Raw genomic sequence first — 20,557 nt, forward strand, 5'->3', positions numbered from 1 at the left:
TCGACATTCACACAGTATCTATCATACCTCGCCTTGAACTCATTCAGTCGTAGCACCCACAACAGACTCTGGCAGCTTATTCCACTCATTCACCACTCTCCAAGTAAAAAACCTAGCTCTAACACCCTTGCTAACCACATTCTTGCCCAGCTTCCATATATGGCCCCTAGTCCTCCCACCACCAGTCCTATTCTCAAAAATATCTTCTGAATGAATCTTATAGAAACCCTTCAGTAATTTGAATTTTACAATCATATCACCCCTCTTCCGCCTATCAACCAATTTTTGCAACCCACAAATCTTCAACCTGTTCTCATAAGGTTCATTCGATAGACGCTTAGATGAGTGACCAAGATGCTATCATCTTGGTCACTCGTCTGTGGATCCTCTCCACCTCCTCCCCAGCAAGAAGAAACCCTGGCGCCCATATCTGGGCACAGTAGTCTAGAGGGGTCTTATCAAATCTCGATACAGAGGAACAATAACTTGTTTGTGTCCACCAACACTCCCAAATCCCTGGCCTCATCAATCTCCTGGAGTATGGTTCCACCAATGTGATATACTGCTGCTAATCTTTTTACCCCAAAATGCATGACCTTACACTTTGCCACATTAAATCGACATTCATTTTCCTAAGCCCAGTCCTCCAAACTATCCAAATCATTTTGCAAAATTTTGGCATCCTGTGCACTCACTATTGCTCTACCCAACTTTGCATTATCAGCAAACAAGTGAACACTTCCTCTCAGATCCTTTCCTATATCATTAATGAACAAATTGAAAAGTAGTGGTCCAAGAACAGAACCCTGCGGCACACCACTAGTCACAAGCCATCTTTTGGACTCTACTCCTGAATAAACCACTCTCTGATATCTCTCCATCAACCACCCTCCTATCCATCTCACCAACCCTATATCTATCCCCATATGCTGCAGTTTACTCATTAGAATTCCATGTGGTATCCTGTCAAAGGCCTTAGCAAGGTCCAGTAGAATCACTACCCTGTAAACCCATTACCCTTATCCAGTTCAGCCATCACTGTGTTATAAAACGTGAGCAAGTTACTGAGGCATGATCTACCCTTCACAAAACCATGTTGTCCCCCCCTTACAGTATCCCATTTTCATCTATCCAATCCTGTATTCTTCTCTTGACTAATTTCTCCAAGACCTTGACAACGATTTCTAATATGCTAATTGGTCGGTAATTTACAACAGCAGTCTTGGAACCTCCTTTATGTAGTGGAACTATTTTCCCCTCTTTCCAGCCCCTCGAGACACAAATTAAACAAAATGGTCAAGAGTACTGACAATTCTTTAGCCGCTTCACATAAGACACAAGCTGGTATACCATCCAATCTCTCAGATGTATTGACATTGAGGTTTTGCAATACACTACTCGCCTCCACTTCATTCACCACAATTCCCATATAATCTATTGGTTCATTCATTCCTGCAATGTCACCACCTGGATGATATATTCTTGCAAAGTGCTTGCTCAGTAATTCAACTATATCAACTGATTCGGTTACCTCCCTGCCATCGGCATTCTTTAAAATCATTGTGCCATATACATTTTTTCTTTTACTTGCAACATATTGAAAGAACTGTTTGGGATTCTCTTTAGCTTGCATAGCTAGTTTCCTTTCATAATCCGTTTTTGCTTTTCTTACCACTCTCGTTACCCTTCTTGCCTGTGCTTTATACCGTTCATGTGCCTGCCGGTCACCTTTCTCCTTAAATTCCCTCCATAGTTGTTTCTTTTTTTGCAGCTCAAGCTTAATGGTGTTATTCATCCATTTAACCCCTACTTGATTTATTATTCGGACTCTAGGTATACAGTCAGCCATTGCCTCATGCAAACACTTCCTAACTGCCTCCCATCCACTATCAACATCTAGCCCTTGCAGTTTTACATGCCATGGCACTGAACCAATCAAAGTCCTAAGCTTATCATACTTACCAGCCCGATAATTCCACATGTACCCTGTCTTAATTGTAAATTCCACACCTTTAGCCATCTCCCAAGTCAAGACCGTATGATCACTCTCACCAATTGGTGGCAACGTGGTCTTATTCGTTACAGCCAAATTCTCAGATGCAGTTACTAGGTCAAGCATTCTCTGACCCTTAGTATTTTCCATTACATGCCGTCTCAGATAGTTATCCCTTAGTAACTGAATAAAATCCAGTTCCTTCCTCACATGTGTCCTCTCTTCCTTCCAATGAATGTTACCATAGTTGAAATCCCCTATAATAATTATCCTCCTTCCACTCATTTCATCAATTTGTCTATGCATACTATTGCCACCATCTATTCCATCACCTGGTCTATAGTAGCACCCAACTATATACATTTTGTTCCGTTAGTCTCAATCTCACACCAAATAGCCTCAAATGAACTCTTTTCACTATCATGCAATACAACTTACAACTTCTATTCTCCTTGGCTGCAGTTCATCAGCTGTCATCAATAACACTCCTCCCCCATTTTATTCTCTCTGTCCCTCCTGAACACACTATACCCTACACATTCAATCCCACTAGCTATATCATCTTCCGTCAGCCATGTTTCACTAATGCCAATAACCTGTGGCCTGGAAGTGCCAACCAAGGCCAAAAATTCTTCCTTCTTGTTCCTAATACTTCTGGCATTAGTATACATGAATTGCAGAAGCCCATTTGTCCCATCCCTATTTTGATGCCTTATACTAACTCCCATTCTGATTCGTCTTTCGTACTTGCTTGAGCATATTACGCACATTCATACACTCAACCGTTTCCCTAAAATCTGCATATCTACTCCCTCCCCTTAATAACTCTAGTTTCCCTGATTCTGCACATCCACTACATTTGACAACATCTTTTCAAGTCTCCATACACAAAATCCATTCATATGTAAACCATCCATCTTATATAAATCGTTTCGCCCATTGAACTCACTCCACACATCCACAAATTCCACACCACTCTTCCTGCATAATTCATGCATAAAGTCATTTGCAATTTATATTAATATATATATATATTTAAATATTTGCAATTTATACACACACACACACACACACACACACACGCACACACACGCACACACACACACACACATACGTACGTACAGTGCTAATAGATTCCCTTCTTTAATAAGTACAGTCTTACAGCATTGGTGAGCTATGATATTTACTTCTCAGAAAGAAAGCTTTCACCCTGAATGAAATAATTAACTGCATTGTGATTATTAATGACTGTTAAAGAGATTTATTTCATTTTTTTGCTTTCTGTCCACCTGCAGTTCTTATATACTATAATTTAGCAATTTTTTTGTGTAATTGTAAACTTTGAGATTTGAGTAAATGAAATGGAAACTGTCTTGTGTAAATCTATTATGGGTTGCCAACCTAAGGTTGATTTCTGTCTTTTGATCTGGGTATCTAAATGGCACTTGGGAATCTGCCATTATACAACTTTAATTTTCAGACAGATGATTTAATTTAATGAGAGATTGACTTCATTTCCCATAGGAGAAGGCTTTCTCCTAACCAAAATGTGTGTTCATTATCATTGATTATCTTCAGATGTGTGGGGGATTGAAATAGCAGTTGTCTTTTATCATCTATTTTTATGAATTTCCCAACTTCATAACATCTGTTTTTTGTATCCAAAAGAAACATGACCTTGACATAAAAATTTTATTATCAGGATGAAACATTAATTGGAGTTATTTTAATAACAAAATTAGGTATATTTTAGCATAATTTTTATGCATTTTGTTTTGTTTTTGAAGATAAGTGCATACTGATTTTTTTTTTTTTTTTTTTTTTGATATACTGATAGAATTCTTAATGGAATGGTACCCTCTTGTGATGATCCAGAATATTATAATGATTTACCTGGAAAAGTACCACCAGACATTCCTTCATTACCAATTTCAAATATCAATTCAGATGGCATTAATCAGGTAAATAAACAAAGCTGTAAATGCTTTGATAATTTTGAATCTTTCTGAATTTTTTTAATTAAATTTGTGGTAAAAAAAAAACTTGTTTTTAGGATATAACAAACTTAATAGACCAAATTGATAATTGAACCATAATTATATTATATATAAGCTTAGGAGGGCTGATATGATAGATATGTATAAGTTGGCAAGGGATTCTTATCAAATTAACATGTAGAGGTTTTTCTTAGAATGACAGATAGGGGTTAGAACAAGAGGTCATCCTCTTGTTCTAATGCTGTATAAGGAGAGTATGAGCAAAGGAGAGAAAAGTAGGGTTTTTTTGCATGGAAAGTGGTGAATGATTGGAATGCATTGCCTGAAAGTGTGGTATCTACTGAGGACGTAAACGTATTTAAAGCACAGTATAATGAGCTGTGTGTATAACAGATGGCCTTCCCGTGATGAGTCTTTAACTCCATGGAGGTCTGAAGATAATAAAAGTAATAATATTAATGTATAAGTAACATGTCTGCACATCCTCTGTCTTGTATCAGACTTGCTGAATACATTTTATTAAAAATTGGAACCAAACCATGAGGACAGCGATTAACTTATGTGAGATTTACTCATAGGTTTAATGTAGTAATAAACAACACTTAACAGTGGTTTGATGTTTGCCATCTAACAGCTTCATCAGGTCTGGTCATACTGTAGATGATTGGAGTATATAGTACCTATCTATAAAACGGAAAATAAAACAATGTGAGCATTACAGAGGAATTTCCTTACTTGAGCATTCTAGTATACTGGAGAAAAGGCTAAGAAAAACTAAGTGAAGAACAAGCTTAAATTCAGACCAAATAGAGGTTGCCAGGATCAGATTTTCACTTTATGACAAACAGTCGAAACCATGGGAATATAACAAGGCTTTGTATTTAAGTTTTGTAGATACTAGAGAATACAAAATATCTGAACAATTCTAACAGCATATACAACATTAATAATGTTAGATGAGTCATGCATCAATTTACATATAAGGCATGAAGTCATTGTTGTGCAAGATCTTTCGGATTGTCCTTGGCATGATGTTGATCTGACTGGTTACCTAACCTATATGGGAGACTTCCAAGTATCATGAAGAATAAGGCCCTGGTTCCTGTTTAAGGTACCTTGTGATTGTATCACCTCTAAGAATTCCTTAAATGTCCCTGAAAAGAGATTGTCTTCCAGATTAAGCATTGAATCAGAGGTTCAGTCCATTTCATCATGTTCCGAGAAACATGCAATGAGACCACGCATCTGCTTCCTTTTATACTCAACATTATTCCTGTGTTCTTTTTTTACTGATAACAAAACTTATTCCAGTTTTAATGAAAATTAACTATCATTTAAATATTGGTCAAGTGTAGGTGAATAACTAATTTAATTACCAACTAGTTTGGCCAGCTTGTGCTGTCGGCTTTATCAGGGTACAATCAGGAAAGCAAAGAAACGAAAATTACAAGCTAAACATTAACTGACAATTCTATTTCAATAACAAAATAGTAGTGCGCATGAAACAATACACGTGTCGTGGATACATGATTTACTTCACATTTTTTTTATTCCAGTTTTTTTTTCTCTCTCTTTTTTCTTTACACTGGTAGAATTTCGAAAGATATTGTAATTCATTATCTAAAAAAATATATCATCATCATCATCATCAAATTCCTGCCATGTACCCACAAGGGGTGTACAGGATATGATAGCACTACATGAAAAAATTATATCATTGCTAACTTCCTATCTACAATTTTCCTTCAAATCAGTCTGTTACTTGTCAAGACTGCAACATTATCAGATCTTATATTTCTATCGTCTAAGGCACTTTGTACCGTATCAATCCACCTATATCTTGGTCTTCCTCTGAGTCGTTTTGCTGCCAACCTGGCAGAGAACACTTGTTTTGCAAATCTTTTCTCTCCCATTCTATTTAAGAGACCATACCACCTGAAATTAGCTCTGCTAACGCATTCCTGGATGCTGACAATGTCAAGTTCTTTCCTAATATCCTCATTTTTAATATGATATTGCCATTGATGCCATCTGTTTACGCCTCTAATCTTTTTCAGTACTCTCATATCGGCGGTCGCTAGTCTTTGGTCAAGTGTTTTACTTCTGACCCAGCTCTCAGATCCATAAGTTAAAACTGGTTTCAACACTGTCTTGTATACAGCTAATTTAGTGTTCCAACTAATTTCTCTCTTATTCCATATGAATTTATTCAGTTAACTTCCTACCATACCAGCTTTGTTGATTCTGTTGTCTATTTCATATTTAATTTACCATCTTCACTAAAAATCGTGCCTAAGTAACTGAAATGTTTTACTTGTTCCACAGGTTCTCCATTCATAACACAGTTGACATTTTCAATGATTCTGCCTATTTTCATTGTCTTTGTCTTTTTATTGCTGACCTTCATACCATATCTATTACAACAGTTATTCAATTTAGTAAGAGAATCTTGTAGATTTGTAGCGGATTTATTTAGAAGTATAACATCATCTGCATAAAGCAAAGAGCTGACATTAACATCTCCAATTTTGATATCGTGTTTAATACCACTTTCTTTCATAATGTGATCCATATAGATAATGAATAACAGAGGGGATAATGTACATCCTTGTCTCACACCAGATTTAACATTAAACCATCTTCCTGTACTTCCTTCAATTCTAACTGCTGACTTACAACTCAAATAAAGACTAAGTATTGCTTGATATAATGCCCCATTGACACCATATAACTGTAGCGTATTGAATAGCTTCTCTCTTGGCACCTTGTCATATGCCTTTTCCAAATCGACAAAACTTAAATACAGATCTTTGTTATATTCCCATTCTTTCTCGACTATTTGTCGTAAAGTGAAGATCTGATCCTGACAGCCTCTATTTGGCCTGAATCCAGCTTGTTCTTCACCCAGCTTTTCTTCAAACAATTCTTCTCAATAGTTTCTCAAGTATACTTGCATAGATCTTGCCAGGAACACTCAGTAGGGAAATACCTCTGTAATTCTCACATTCAGTTTTATTTCCCTTTTTATATGTGGGTACTATGAGAGCTCTACTGAAATCATCGGGAATTCGTCCCTCTGTCCAGTCTTTCTGAACTAGGCAGTGCAGCCACTGTAAGACTTATACCACCATACTTCAGCATTTCTGGTCGAATATCATCTACTCCTGCTGCCTTTCCACATTTCAAGCCTTTGATGGCTTTTTCTACTTCAAGTATGGATATGTATTCCTGACTGCATGCCTGGTCAGTGTTTTTTACCACTGTGCTCTCATCACTGCTTGTTTCATTTAGCAGTTTTTCAAAGTAATTACTCCATACTTCAAGGATATCTTTTTCTCCCGTTTTCATGTCACCTTTATCATCTCTAACTCCTTTTACAACACTCTTTCCTCCATTCCTAAGCTTCTTCAACAACATCCAGAATATTTTGCCACCTTCTTGATATTTATGTTCTATATTCTTGCCAAAATTATCCCATGACTTTTGTTTAGCTAGTTTTACATGGTGTTTAGCATTCTTGCATTTGTCTCTGTATTCTCTAAGAGCACAAACTGATTTATTTGCCAGGAACTTTTGATATGCTTTCTTCTTTTCCTTCACTGCCTCTTTAACTTCCTGTGTCCACCATGGAGTTCTGATTTTTCTATCCTTGCAGACACTTCACCACATGCCTCTCTCTAGCTGAGTCAATCAGGGCTTTCTTCAAGGCTTGCAACTGAATCTCCAAGGTTTGATTCCTGTTCTCAAACTCTTTCATTTTTTCTTCAATAATCTTTCTGTATTTTAGTCTGCAGTTCACATCTGAGAGCTGCTCAACTTTTATTCGCTTTAAAACTTTCTTACATGTTATTCTTTTCAATATGAAATTCACTTTTATCCTGCTCAAGACTAAATAGTGATCACTTCCAATTTCAAATCCTCTGTACACTCTGGTGTCCTGCACCAGGGAGAAAACATCACTATCAACAAAAACATAGTCAACGAGACTTTTCTTATTCCTTGCCTCTTCTCTCCATGTGAATTTGTGCACATTTTTATGTTGGAACATGGTGTTAGTAATAACCAGTCCATGTCCTGAGCAGAAATCCAACAGCTATTTGCCATTATTATTAGTTTTGCTCTTTTCTCCAAATTTTCCCAAAATATTTTTTTATGTCTCACAATCATTTCCTACTCTGCTATTTAGATCCCCAACAAGGCCCAACTTTTATTTTTTCATTGTCAGTTGCTTTTTCTAAAGCATCAAAAAATCCCTCCACATCTACCTTAGTAGAACCTTCTGTTGGACCATTGGCACAAATAAGTCTCATTGTCCGGTTCCCCATTCTCATATTTGCCCACATTACTCTACTTGAGACTACCTGCCATTCAAGAAGATTAGCCTCATATTTTGTGTTGAATATTATGGCTACTCCTTCTTTTCCTTGATTGCCATTGCCTGAATATAACATTTTGTATTTATTGCTCAGAAAGATCTCACCAGTTTTTGTCTTTTTTGTTTCAGTCACCCCTATTATGTCAATCTGCTACTTATCTAATTCCTCTGCTAGCTCCATTTCTTTGCCATTCAGGCTTCTTATGTTGATAGTACCGATCTTTAACTCTGGTGATGTTGAGTTGGGGTGTGTTTTCAGATTTGTTCCGGTAACTGACTTTTCGCTGTTTGCCCTGGTTCCCTGGCGAAAACAACAGGGGCCTTGTTTAACCGGGCAACGCCCCAGCTGGCATGAAATTTTGTCATGTTGTACCATCATTTTTTATTTTGGTTTAACCAATAAGAATACAATTTATTCAGCTAAATCCCAAATTGCCAGCCCATCCTCATTCGTTCAGTATGCAGGTAGATACCCAACAGGGTGCACCACGAGAAGATGAGGATTGGACATTAGGTCAGAAGCCCTGGTCGGTTCTCCGCATTCCTTTAAAGGCTATGTGGAGGTCTCCTCTCAGTTATACAGCTTTGATCCTTAAGCAACAGCTTTGATCCTTAAGCACCCCATATATATGTATATAATTAGTTTTAATTAGTTTAAATGACTGATACCAAGAGATATAGAGATGACATGGTTTGTTTAAAAAGATACTACTTGTTTACTAGTTTCTTTGAATGGATCAACTTCTTCAGGTATCACAATCAAAGAAATATACAAAAAATAACAGAGTTGATCCATTCAACGAAACGAGTAAACTAGTAGTAACTTTTTAAATAAACCATGTCACCTCTTTATCTCTCGGTATCAGTCATTTAAACTAATTAATAATATTTTCTACCAAGTAAAAATGAACAATCACAATATATATATATAATTTTAAAATTTAAATTTTGATAGTTGAAATAGAATTAATTTTCACTAATCATAGAAAATTGTTGGAAGTTTTTTCACTTGGTTATACTATAAATTAAAGATACCAAGAAATTATATACTTGGTTTAACCTTTATCCAAGTGTAAGCAAACATGTTTGCACCTGAACTATTTTCAGCACTGGGGAACTCGTATAAAGAAGCTAATGACTTCTCATCACTTGCCTTAGTATCGTATAATGCATAGCACATCTCCTTGCAGACATGCATAATGCTATGCATTATGGGAAGAGGTACTACCTAGACCAGTTTCGACCTTTATTGAGATCTCATCAGTGGGAGCCAGACTCAGAGGGGATACCAAGGTTGAAGTAATGCAGAAGTCATAGTTTCATGTACGAGTAGCCAAAAGGTGTCACACCTTATTATTAAAATACTCTGGATTAGAGAAAGTTGTTGGAAGTTTTTTCATCATCTCTCACAAAACAGTTAAACCTGCAAGGCAAACATGCACACAATTAACAGGCATAATATGCTGGCTTCATACTTTAGTTACTTTGGCTGTAATTACAATTAAATCAAACATTTATGCACCCCCGACTCTTTATCTCAAAGGTATCATTTATGCACACTTATGCTCTGTCTTATATCAGAGAGTGTTAAGCTATAATCTCCTTTTGATCTCAGGCTAGAAAGCTCTTTGCATGATTCTATCAAATTCACAAACTCATCTAATATCACCCATCATTTTAAAATTTTTTATTTCTTTGAACTTTTGATTTTCTCTAATCCAACATTCCTAACAACATAGTCATTTACCTCGAAAATTTCAGCTAACTTCTTTTTACAACTGTATTTATGTGGTGAATAGAGATGCTGAGATATTTACTGTTGTAAATGATCTCACACAACTAGTTCATGTGCATACCAAAATGACCTGATATTTGTGACCAGTATAAAAATACCATTGATCTCTTCCTCACCAGTGATTTTTTTTTTTTAAGTTTGTTACAGGTGTGTTTGTTCTCGCAAGCAGTTCAGATTATAAATTAATGTTGATTTCTTCTCAACTGGAGTATCCATACAGTCACCTTTTGAACTTGCATTTTCGAAATTATAGGAGTGCCAAGTGAGATTTTCTGCACTCTAAAATTTGAATTTAAATGGGGGTGGTGAAACAATATATAGCCTCTCCTACTCAAATGCCAACCTGTCCATCTTGTGGTCCATAAAAGTACAAACGAGTCACTGACCAACCAGGTATGAGCAGTATAACTCTAACAGAGCACTTGCTGTTAGAACTGCCTGTCCAAAGGCATTAGGTAGCAACTCAACCACTGGACACCCACAAAAGGATAGTAACCTGTCCTGAGGAAATTTGATATACTTTTAAGTCTCATCCAAAGAAATGCCAGTGGACTATTAGGGAAATGACTACAATTCAGGAAAAGGTAAATGAAACTGGAAGAAGGAACATATAATGAAAATTGCAACTTGGAATATAAGAGCATTGCACACAAAGAAGAGAAACATGATGAACAACTAAACCAAGCCACTATAAAGATATGTATAGTAACAGAAACAAATAAAAAACAAAAAAGGTATCAAAGAAACAAATAACTATATACATTATAGTGGAGTAAAAAAAAGAAGAAAGAGAAGTCAGTTATAATGATACATGAATCAATGAAAAACAATATTGTATGCTATAACTACTGGACTGAAAGACTTCGAGAAATTAGACTCAAAACATTAAGAAGTCACATAGCAATAATCAGGGCATATGTACCAGAAGAGGGGAAAGAAGACAGTAAAACTTTTTACGATCTGCAGAAAGTCATAGATAAAACAAATAAAACAGACTATTGACTCTTAGCTGGGATTTAAATGAGAGAATAGAAACAGGAAATGCAAAACAAACATGGGGAGATTTGGTGAAGATGTATGTAAAAAAATTGGACACAAACTACAAGATTTTGCAATTAATAATATGAGAATAATGAACTTGGTATTTGAACAGGAAAAAATAAATAAATATACATGGTCAGCCAGAGAATGTTGTAAGTCAGTTATTGATTACATTATCACAAATTTTAAGTTAGCCAAGTTAATCCTGGATAAGAGAATATTGAGGCTTTGAATTAAACTCTGATCGTATATATGGTATTGAAAAAATTTTGATTTAAATCAAAGTGGCTAAAAATAAAGTGGAAAATAACTATCAGCCGAGTTACAAAATTTCATCATTACACAATCCCCATGTTAGTCTCAGAAATGCACTGATTTAAAAACAGAAACTATACATTAATCAAATGATATAGAAGAGGAATAAGAAAATCTGAAACAAATCCTGACAAAAGCAGCAACAGAAAGCTTAGGAATAAAGAATAAATAGAATTGAAAGAGAGGCTTATGAAACTGGATCATAGAAACAGAAAAAGATAATAAAAACAAAAAAGAGAGTTACCAGAAATGGGTAAATTCCAAGACTACTAAAGCCAAAATAGAGCACAAAAGATACAGTGCAATTGAAAAATGAGAAATAAGAAAAAACCATTGAGAGAGATGAAACAATTTTGTAACAGAAATACGATGGTGGTCTGAAAACTTCTCAGCCTAACAATGAAAAAAACAAATTTATAATTTCAAAATTATTTTTGTTTTTCAACATAATCTCCCTTAAGACTAATACATTTATTTCAGTGATGCTCCAGCATCATTATCCCATCCCTGTAGTGGTTTTCAGTAAGATCTGCAAAATACCCCTCTACAGCTGCAATCACCTCTTGATTCGAAGAAAAACGCTGACGTGAGGAAGAGTTTTATTTTTGGGAAGAGATAGAAATCAGAGGGAATCAAATCTGGAGAATAGGGTGAATCTATGAATTTCAACAATTCATAGTGCAGATCCCTTAATTTTCCCATTGCCAAAACACCTTCGTGGGCAGGTGCATTGTCCTGATGAAAGATGATTTTTTTCCCTTCTGCAAACCAGGTCTTTTCTCACTAATTTTTTCATCTAGTCTGGTTAAAAGATTGGAATAATATTCCCTGGTTATTGTTTTACCCTTTTCAAGATAACTAGTAAACAAAACTTTTAGCATCCCAGAACACTGATGCCAGGACCTTTCCTGCTGATGGAACCAACTTTTCTTCTTTGGAACTGAACAACCGGCTTCTGTCCACTGTTTGGATTCTGGTGTGTAATGGTGAATTCAAGTCTCATCCATAGTAATAAATTGACACACAAAATCAGTTTTATTCTTGTTAAAACACTCCAAGCCACTGTTCAGAGATTTTCATGCAAGTGCGTTTTTGATCTGCTGTGATCAAGCTCAGCACCCATCTTTCGCAAAGCTTTTTCATATGCAATTTTTTCATACAAAATATATCCTATACGTTCTTTTGAAATGCCTATAGTCTCAGTAATTTCACACACTTTGACTCACCTGTCATCAAATACCATACCATAAAAAATCGTGCACTCGATCAATGATTTCTAGTGTTACGCTTTTGGACGTCTTTCACGTGGATCTTCTTCAAGGCTGGTACAGCCATGTTTAAACTCAGCATTCAATTTCTTAATTGTCGAAAATGAAGGAGAAGAGTGCCCATAAACTTTATGAACTTGGAATGAATTTCTTTTGACGTTAAACTTTCTTTTACAAAGAATATTATAACTGCACGATATCCAATTTTATCCATTTCAAGAGATACAGACTACACTTTTGCTTCAGACAGCTGTATAAAACAAACTACTTGATAGAATGACTTTCAATTTTACATGGATGCTTATGACAGCTATGTATCAACTTAGAAAAAAAAAATCTTGCCAATAGTGTTGCCATCTATGGTCGAGGCCGAGAACTTTTCAGACCACCCTTGTAGAAAAGAATATATTTAAGTCACAACCAAAAACCTATAAAATAATAAAATACATGTACAAAGAATTGAAAGAAAGGGTAAAAAATACATTATTATTTATTAATTAATTTTTGTTTGTAAAAACAGGTTAAATATACAGGTTAGTATATCTGATTGTGAAATGTTTAGCAAATTAGTTGGGCTTGTAAAAAGAAGGTTACTTACTATTAAATGTCAGAATTAACTCACGTAACATATTCTTTATTAGTAGAATTTTTGCCCGAGTATCACAGGCATCATCAGTACAAAGGCTAATTAAACAATAATTGATATATTCACAAAGCACCACCTAAGTAGCTAAACTAAGATAACTAAAAACGGTCCTTAAATTTCCTAAATTTATTTTGAATAAAATAGAATTATATATATATGTGTGTGTACGCAATTACAAAAGTTAGGAAAGATTTGCTGATTTATAGAGCACTATCTCCCACAATGGGGAAAGACTTAGACCATTGGGTCTGTTTAGGTTAGGGGAGTGAAGTAATGCTTCACATGTTTCTTTGTAAAGCCATTCCATGAGGAACCAACTTTTGTGAATGACTTTTGTCTTTTTCCAGTAAACTCTGTCTAGTGTTGATGGCCTGCTCTGCAAGTCCAGACTGTTCAGATTCAAGGTACTGAATATACGACTTGTGTTCTTCTAACAGGATAAGAGCAGATCTTGCTGTTTGTCCAAATTACGATAACCCACAAGAGCAGGGAAGCTGGTAAAAACCTGGATAGCTGATAGGTGGCACTTTGTGAAGATATCAGTTATTGTTTAATTAGCCTTTGTACTTGTACTGATGATGCCTGTGATACTCAGGTGAAAATTCTACTAATAAAGAATAGTTTACTTGAGTTAATTCCATCATTATAATAGTAAGTAATATGTCTACTCACGGTATTTCCTTACTAAATCTCCCATCAGGCTCACCTTCTTAAAAAGAAGGTGAGCCTGATGGGAGACTTTAATTACAGGAATATAGACTGGAAGGAGGAGATGGTGTATGGGAACAAAGAGAGCAAGTTTGTGAAATTTCTGAGAGATAGGTATCTTAAGCAGCACATGATTGAAGCAACTAGAGGCTTTAATGTTTTGGATTTGGTGATAACTTCACAAGATGTAGTTAATGAGGTGTTGACACTGCTACCAGTTGGTGAGAATGATCATGAGGTACTTGTTTGGGAAGTGATGAAACAAGAAAAGGTCACTGCCAAAAAATGGATACATGTGGAAGTATAAAGTAGGTGATTATAAGTAGCTCTGTAGTCAGTTAGCATCAGTATGTTGGGTAGATGGGCTGAGCGGAAAGGATGTTGACAATGCATGGAAACTCATAAAGCAGTGTCTGACAAAAGCAATGTATGACTGCGTACTGAGGGTTAAGCAAGTAAATAGAGTGGGAGTGAAATGGAATGGACAGCAAAATCAAGCAAGCTGTGCTGGAAAAGGAAATGTTATGGAGGAGGTACAAGCCAGTTGGTGGTGATCAGATCCATGAAGAATATAAGGTGCAGGTTAGGAAAGGTGACAAGCATGGTACGGAAAGAAAAGGTGCAGTATGAGAGGAGATTGGCTGGTCAGGCCAAGGTTAACACAAGGGAATTTTTCCGATACATGGCAAGCAAGAGGAAGAATGATTATGGCAGACTAACATTGGTGGATAGTCATGGCAGCAGACTAACAGCTGCAAAGGATATAGTGGAATTATTGAACGATCACTTTATCAGCATATATCATACTGGTATAAATGATCCGGTACAATATACAGCAATCCCTCGATTAGTGTGCCTAATGCGTTCTTTAAAACAGGTGCATTAATCGAAAATACACTAATCGAATATATGTATTACATAATAACCTATGGGAAAAACAGTATAATTCGTTCCTCAAATTTCTTTTTTAACCTTATTTTTTTTTATAAAAGAATTAAGGTATGTCTCAGGGCCTAGTTAAAGGAAAACCATGAAGCTGAAAGACAATAAAACATATTCAGAATATAAATTTTATTATTCTACTTAACAAAGAATTGAATTAATGTAGTTTGGCGGGCATTTTGTTTCTTTTTTTCATACAACCAACGGTATGGTCCTATTGCCTCTTCTACTTTTCTGCAATTTTACTGCTTCTCTCTTCATCATCGAATCTTTTTCACACATCCACTTTTTTGCCCACTAATTCTTTTACTCGTGATAAAGCTTGGAAAAATACTTTAAAATAAAAAAAAATAAGGAAAACACACTCATGTAACATTGCAAAGGAGGCACGAGATACGACCATCAAAGTGCTATGTAATTATAGTACGCCCACACTTTTGTACAGCTTTGCTTGCCTTGGTGCTACGAATAGTCTATTCATGCTGAAGGCAAGAAAGAAATGAAGGACGTACGAATCAGTCACACATGCGAAATCACGTGCTTTATAGATAAAATTTCCCAACTGTTATACAAGCAAAATAGTTACCACTTTAAAAACTACAATGATCATAAAAGAGAAGTTAATTTTCCGATGTGTAATAATAAACAACTCATCTCAGAAGACGGATTGATTACCCTATTATTGGAATGGATTCTCCTTTTTGTGACATGCGCAGAAGTGTCGAAGGGTCTCAAATCTGTGGGCATACTATAGCAGACATAAATATTGGCGGTAAATTTTGGAACATAGTGTACATGGAAGTAGTGTAGTAGGCCATTAAAAATAACTGTGTAAAATATTTTAAATAGGTAACTAAATTATTTCATTCTAGTGAGTGATTTTTTAAAATAGTTAGCCATAAAAATGTATAGATAGAAAATTTTTAAAATCTGTAACAATTATTTTTAAGATGTATATAAGTGCACTAATCGAATTTTAGAGGCACACTAATTGAATTTGGGTATCGAAAAAAATGACACACTAATTGGGGGCGCACTAATTGAGGGATTACTGTATAGAAGAGAGGCAAGTATTAGGAGCATTGAAAGTGAAAGAAACAGAGGTATATCAGATGTTGGTTGGGTTAGAAGTGAATAAGGCTGTGAGAATGGATGACATATCGCCGCGTATGCTTAAGGAATGTGCACCACAGTTGGTTATGCCCTTGACCTGGTTATTTAATGAAAGTTTTGCAGTGGCTAAGGTTCCTAAGGAGTAGAAAGAGGGCAAAATAGTACCACTGCACAAACATGGTTCTAAGATAGGTCTCCAACTATAAGCCAGTCTGTATAACTGCAGTTGTAGTCAAGGTGTTGGAAAAATTGGTTTGAAATAGAATACGGGATTGGGTTGATCGACATAAGATTCTCTATGATGGTCTGCATGGGTTTGTGAATGGCAGGTCTCGTTTTAGCAATCTGTTTAATGTTTTATGGTAAGGTGATGAATGTGTTGGATTAGGGAAAATCATACAGTGATATTCTTGGACATTCCCAAACCATTTGATAGATTACTACATGATAAGGTAGTGTACAAGCTGCAGAGGATGGGAATAGACAATATAGATGGATCAGAGATTGGCTCTCTAAATGATACAAGCAGATTGTGTATGATGGAGCAGTGTCTCAAAAAAGAAGGGTGACCAGTGGCATGCCCCAGGGTTCTGTTCTTGGGCCCCCTGCTGTTTAACTTGTTTGTAAATGATATATCATGTGGACTGACTGGGGATCTTCAGTTATTTGCTGATGATGCAAAGTTGGGAAGAATTATAATAATAAGCATAATAAATAATATATTTAAGCCATCCTTGGTACAAAAACACACTAGAATCAGACTGTATAACATCCTGTCTAAACCAACTTTATTATATAGATGTGAAACATGGACCATAAAAAAGAATTAAAACTGATTCAAACAGCAGAGATGAAAGTTCTCAGAAACACAGCTGGATATTGCAAATGGGACCATAAAATAAATGAAGAAATTTTACAATCCCTGAATTTAAAACCAGTTAACTACTATAATGCATAAATAAATATAAACAGAAATGGTTAGAACATTTGAATTGAATGGATGATAGCAGACTGGTAAAAATACTGTACGGATATATAGCAAATGGAAATTAATGTATTTAGTGCTACAAGAAAACTGTGTTTTGCTTGCATGCATGCATGCAGCATTAGTGCCTGTGTTTTTCATCATGAAGTGATTCTGGTTGTCTCTGTTTACAGTGATTGTTGCTAAATGTAGCACATAGATTTTAAATTTCTGTACTGCATTGTAGTGTCTGTTAGGGATGGAATGTTTTTCATGCTATAGGGACATTTTCATTAAAGTATTTTTTAAAAAAAGACAGTGAGTAAAAGTTCATCTATTCCTGAATAAAAATGAATATTTTATTATAAAAAGTAGACTACATCCATTGATCTCCAACATAATATTAGCATATGTAAGATATCTATTATCGGTAAGACTAAAGAGATTTTTTTTTGGAGGGGGGGGGGTGAACTATGTAATGAATGTTGGATTCGTGAAAGAGTGGAATAAAACCACGCGAAAACTTTTCAGTCATAAGAGTGAGAATTAAATAATCCCATGATATAGAAATAATTCTGCACCACCAGCAAATGCTCTATTTGAGCTATTATAAAATGGTGGCTGTGATAGTGCCAAAAGTAATCCCATAATGCAATAGTAAGTGCACTACCAGCAATCTTAATATTTATTTTAAAAAAACCAGTGCTAGTGGGGGGAAAAACTGCCACTAGCACCAGCAAAATAAAATCAAAGTGAAAAAAAAAAAAAGAAAACCAAAGTACTTATCTTGTCAAAATCCAATCTGTCATCAGTGGAAACCAGACCCAGAAGTCCTTAAAAGGGTGAAGCAAGAATGCTTTTCATATTCCCCATTATCTGTAGAGGACAGTGTAAGGATAGGGTGTTATTGAGCTATATAAAGCTCTGATCATGGCAGGAGGGTAACAGCAATTGCCGAGCCTCAGTTAGAACTTCATTGGCTACAGCATTGCCATCCATTACCCTCCCTGGGTACCCATTTTAGTCGCCTCGTACAACATGCATGAGCTACTTTGGGCTATTCTTATCCCAACCACCACACAGGAGCACGGAGACCTAGAGGTCCTTATAAGGGCTGGTTTAAAGGGGCGAAGCAAGAATGCTTTTCATCTTCCCCGTTATCTCTAGAGGACAGTGTAGGGATAAGGTGTTATTGAGCTATATAAAGCTCTGATCATGGCAGGAGGGTAACAGCAATAGCTGAGCCTCAGTTGAAACTTCATTGGCTACAGCAATGCCATCCATTACCCTCCAAGGGTATTAATCACCGACTATGTAAGTAAAGGTGAAATCTCAAAAATATGGACAATCTCTAGGCCACTCCATAGTGGGCGAAAGACCGTCCTAATCTCAGCGTTGGTTCCACTCAGTGACGGGCTCCCCAACCACTGAGCAGAACCGCTCATATTCCGAGGAAAATAATTCACCGGCAAGTATCCCTCAGCGGGCCGTGCCGGAGAACACTTTCCCCGGAGACTCAAGTGCTCCCTTAGGGCAAAACCTAAGAGAGCGAACTCATTAACCCAGGATAACAGCAACAGCCGAACCTCAGTTAAACTTCATTGGTTCAGCATTGCCATCCATTACCCTATATGGGCATCTCATATAAAATCAATCACCGCATCTCACGGTCGGTTTCTCATCATCCAATCACCGCATCTCACGGTCGATTATCATGTTCCCATCCCAAACCCAGAAGTGATACCAGAATACAGAAGTCATATTTCCATATACAAGTAGTCAAAAGGTGTTACACCTTATTACTAAAATACTCTGGATTAAAGATAGATGTTGAAAGTTTTTTCACTTGGTTATACTATAAATTAAAGTTGTCAAGAAATTATATTCTTGGTGTTAAACAGCAAAGTATGTATGAGAAATTTTCTTTTGGATTTATTAGTGGACCATAGTTCTTTATAAATATATACACTCGTCGACAAGTTTTGCCAGCTTAAGTCTGTCTGGCTTCTTCAGGACAAGAAATGTGTACACTAACGTTAAATGCTTAAAAAAGAATGGAGTAACAACAGTTAAATTAAAATTGAAATGACACGTAACATCAGGAGCGTGGAGTCTTAGTCACTGTTTGTTGATCGCGTTTTATAGTTTTTCGCGAAGTTGAGTTCTGCTAAACATAGTGAATTTATTAAGCTTTTCCAAATGTCTTTTAGTATCATGCCTTGATTTCTGTTGAGATTGTATCTTGTCTGGAGTACCACTGCAGAAATCAAGGCATGATACTAAAAGACATTTGGAAAAACTTCATAAATTCGCTATGTTTAGCAGAACTCAACTTCGCGAAAAACTATAAAACGTGATCAACAAATGACTAAGACTCCATGCTCTTGATGTTACTCGTCATTTCAATTTTAATTTAACTGTTGTTGCTCCGGTCTGGGGTCTTTCCCCCAGAGGCAAACCTACATGCCACTGGACAGGTCCCCAGGTTGCGGATCGGGGAATGGCCACCAGAGATGGTGACTAACTGCAAATAGCCAATAAGAAGCGGCAATACTAACAGGATGTGGTGGGTTAGTGGACAACTCCAGTAACTCTATAAAATGCCACAGAAGTCCAGTGACGGTACTGCATCAAGTACCATCATTGGTACTTGATGCATCAAGTACCATCATTGGATTTCTTTGAAATATTGGAAACTAAGCTTAAGACCCCAAGTGAAAAACAGAATATAAATACAAGAGCAGAACGACTGACTACAGTGATAAAAAAAAGCAGTAGAGGAAGTAATTCCTGAAAGAGAAAAGATCAACAAGAAATAGATAACTCAGGAAATCCTAAAATTGGTACAAGAGAAAAGAGAACTGAAACTTAAAGGAGATAATTCAGAGGCAGCAGATGAGTTATACTGTCAAAAATGCAATGAAGTACGGAAAGCAGCAAGGTTTGATAAAGCCAAATGGTTGGAGGACAGTGCAAAGACATTGAACAGTACTATGGAGAACACAAAACTGGAGAGGTGTACAAAGTTATAAGAAATGCCAATAGGAAGTGGCAAACAAGATCAGTAGCAGTCAAAGATGAAAATGGTAAAGTATTGATGGACAAGACAGAAATCATACACAGATGGACAAGATATTGCAGCGAAGTATATAAAAATCAACAAAATGATACTGCAACAGAAGTAATCAAAGAACTAAAAACAATCTCTCCACCAGCAGATCTTTGAAAATGACATCTTTTGAAGAGGAGTTGAATAAGGCTATAAAACATCTCAAGAACAACAGGAGTCCTGGAAATGACAACATAATAGGCGAGGTGCTAAAATATGGGGGAGAATCAGTTGTAAAAGAAATACATAAGCTATGTAATGAAATATGGAGATCATGGTATGCCCCCGAAG

At 36.2% G+C, this 20,557-nt stretch overlaps 1 protein-coding gene across 1 annotated transcript in view; it reads left to right on the plus strand.

Moving 5' to 3' along the window:
* The window catches only part of LOC150098224 (SHC-transforming protein 1-like), a 236,289-nt gene that overhangs the window by 141,333 nt on the left and 74,399 nt on the right, over nt 1-20,557 (plus strand). The window contains exon 8 of the mRNA XM_090406245.1: nt 3,831-3,954. Coding sequence (XP_090262371.1) covers nt 3,831-3,954 — 124 coding nt within the window. The remainder of the gene's footprint in view (nt 1-3,830; nt 3,955-20,557) is intronic.

The sequence above is a fragment of the Typopeltis vanoorti genome, chromosome 16, assembly GCF_054136105.1.
Source record: "Typopeltis vanoorti isolate ZY-2024b chromosome 16, IOZ_Tvanoo_1.0, whole genome shotgun sequence".
Lineage (NCBI taxonomy): Eukaryota > Metazoa > Arthropoda > Arachnida > Uropygi > Thelyphonidae > Typopeltis > Typopeltis vanoorti.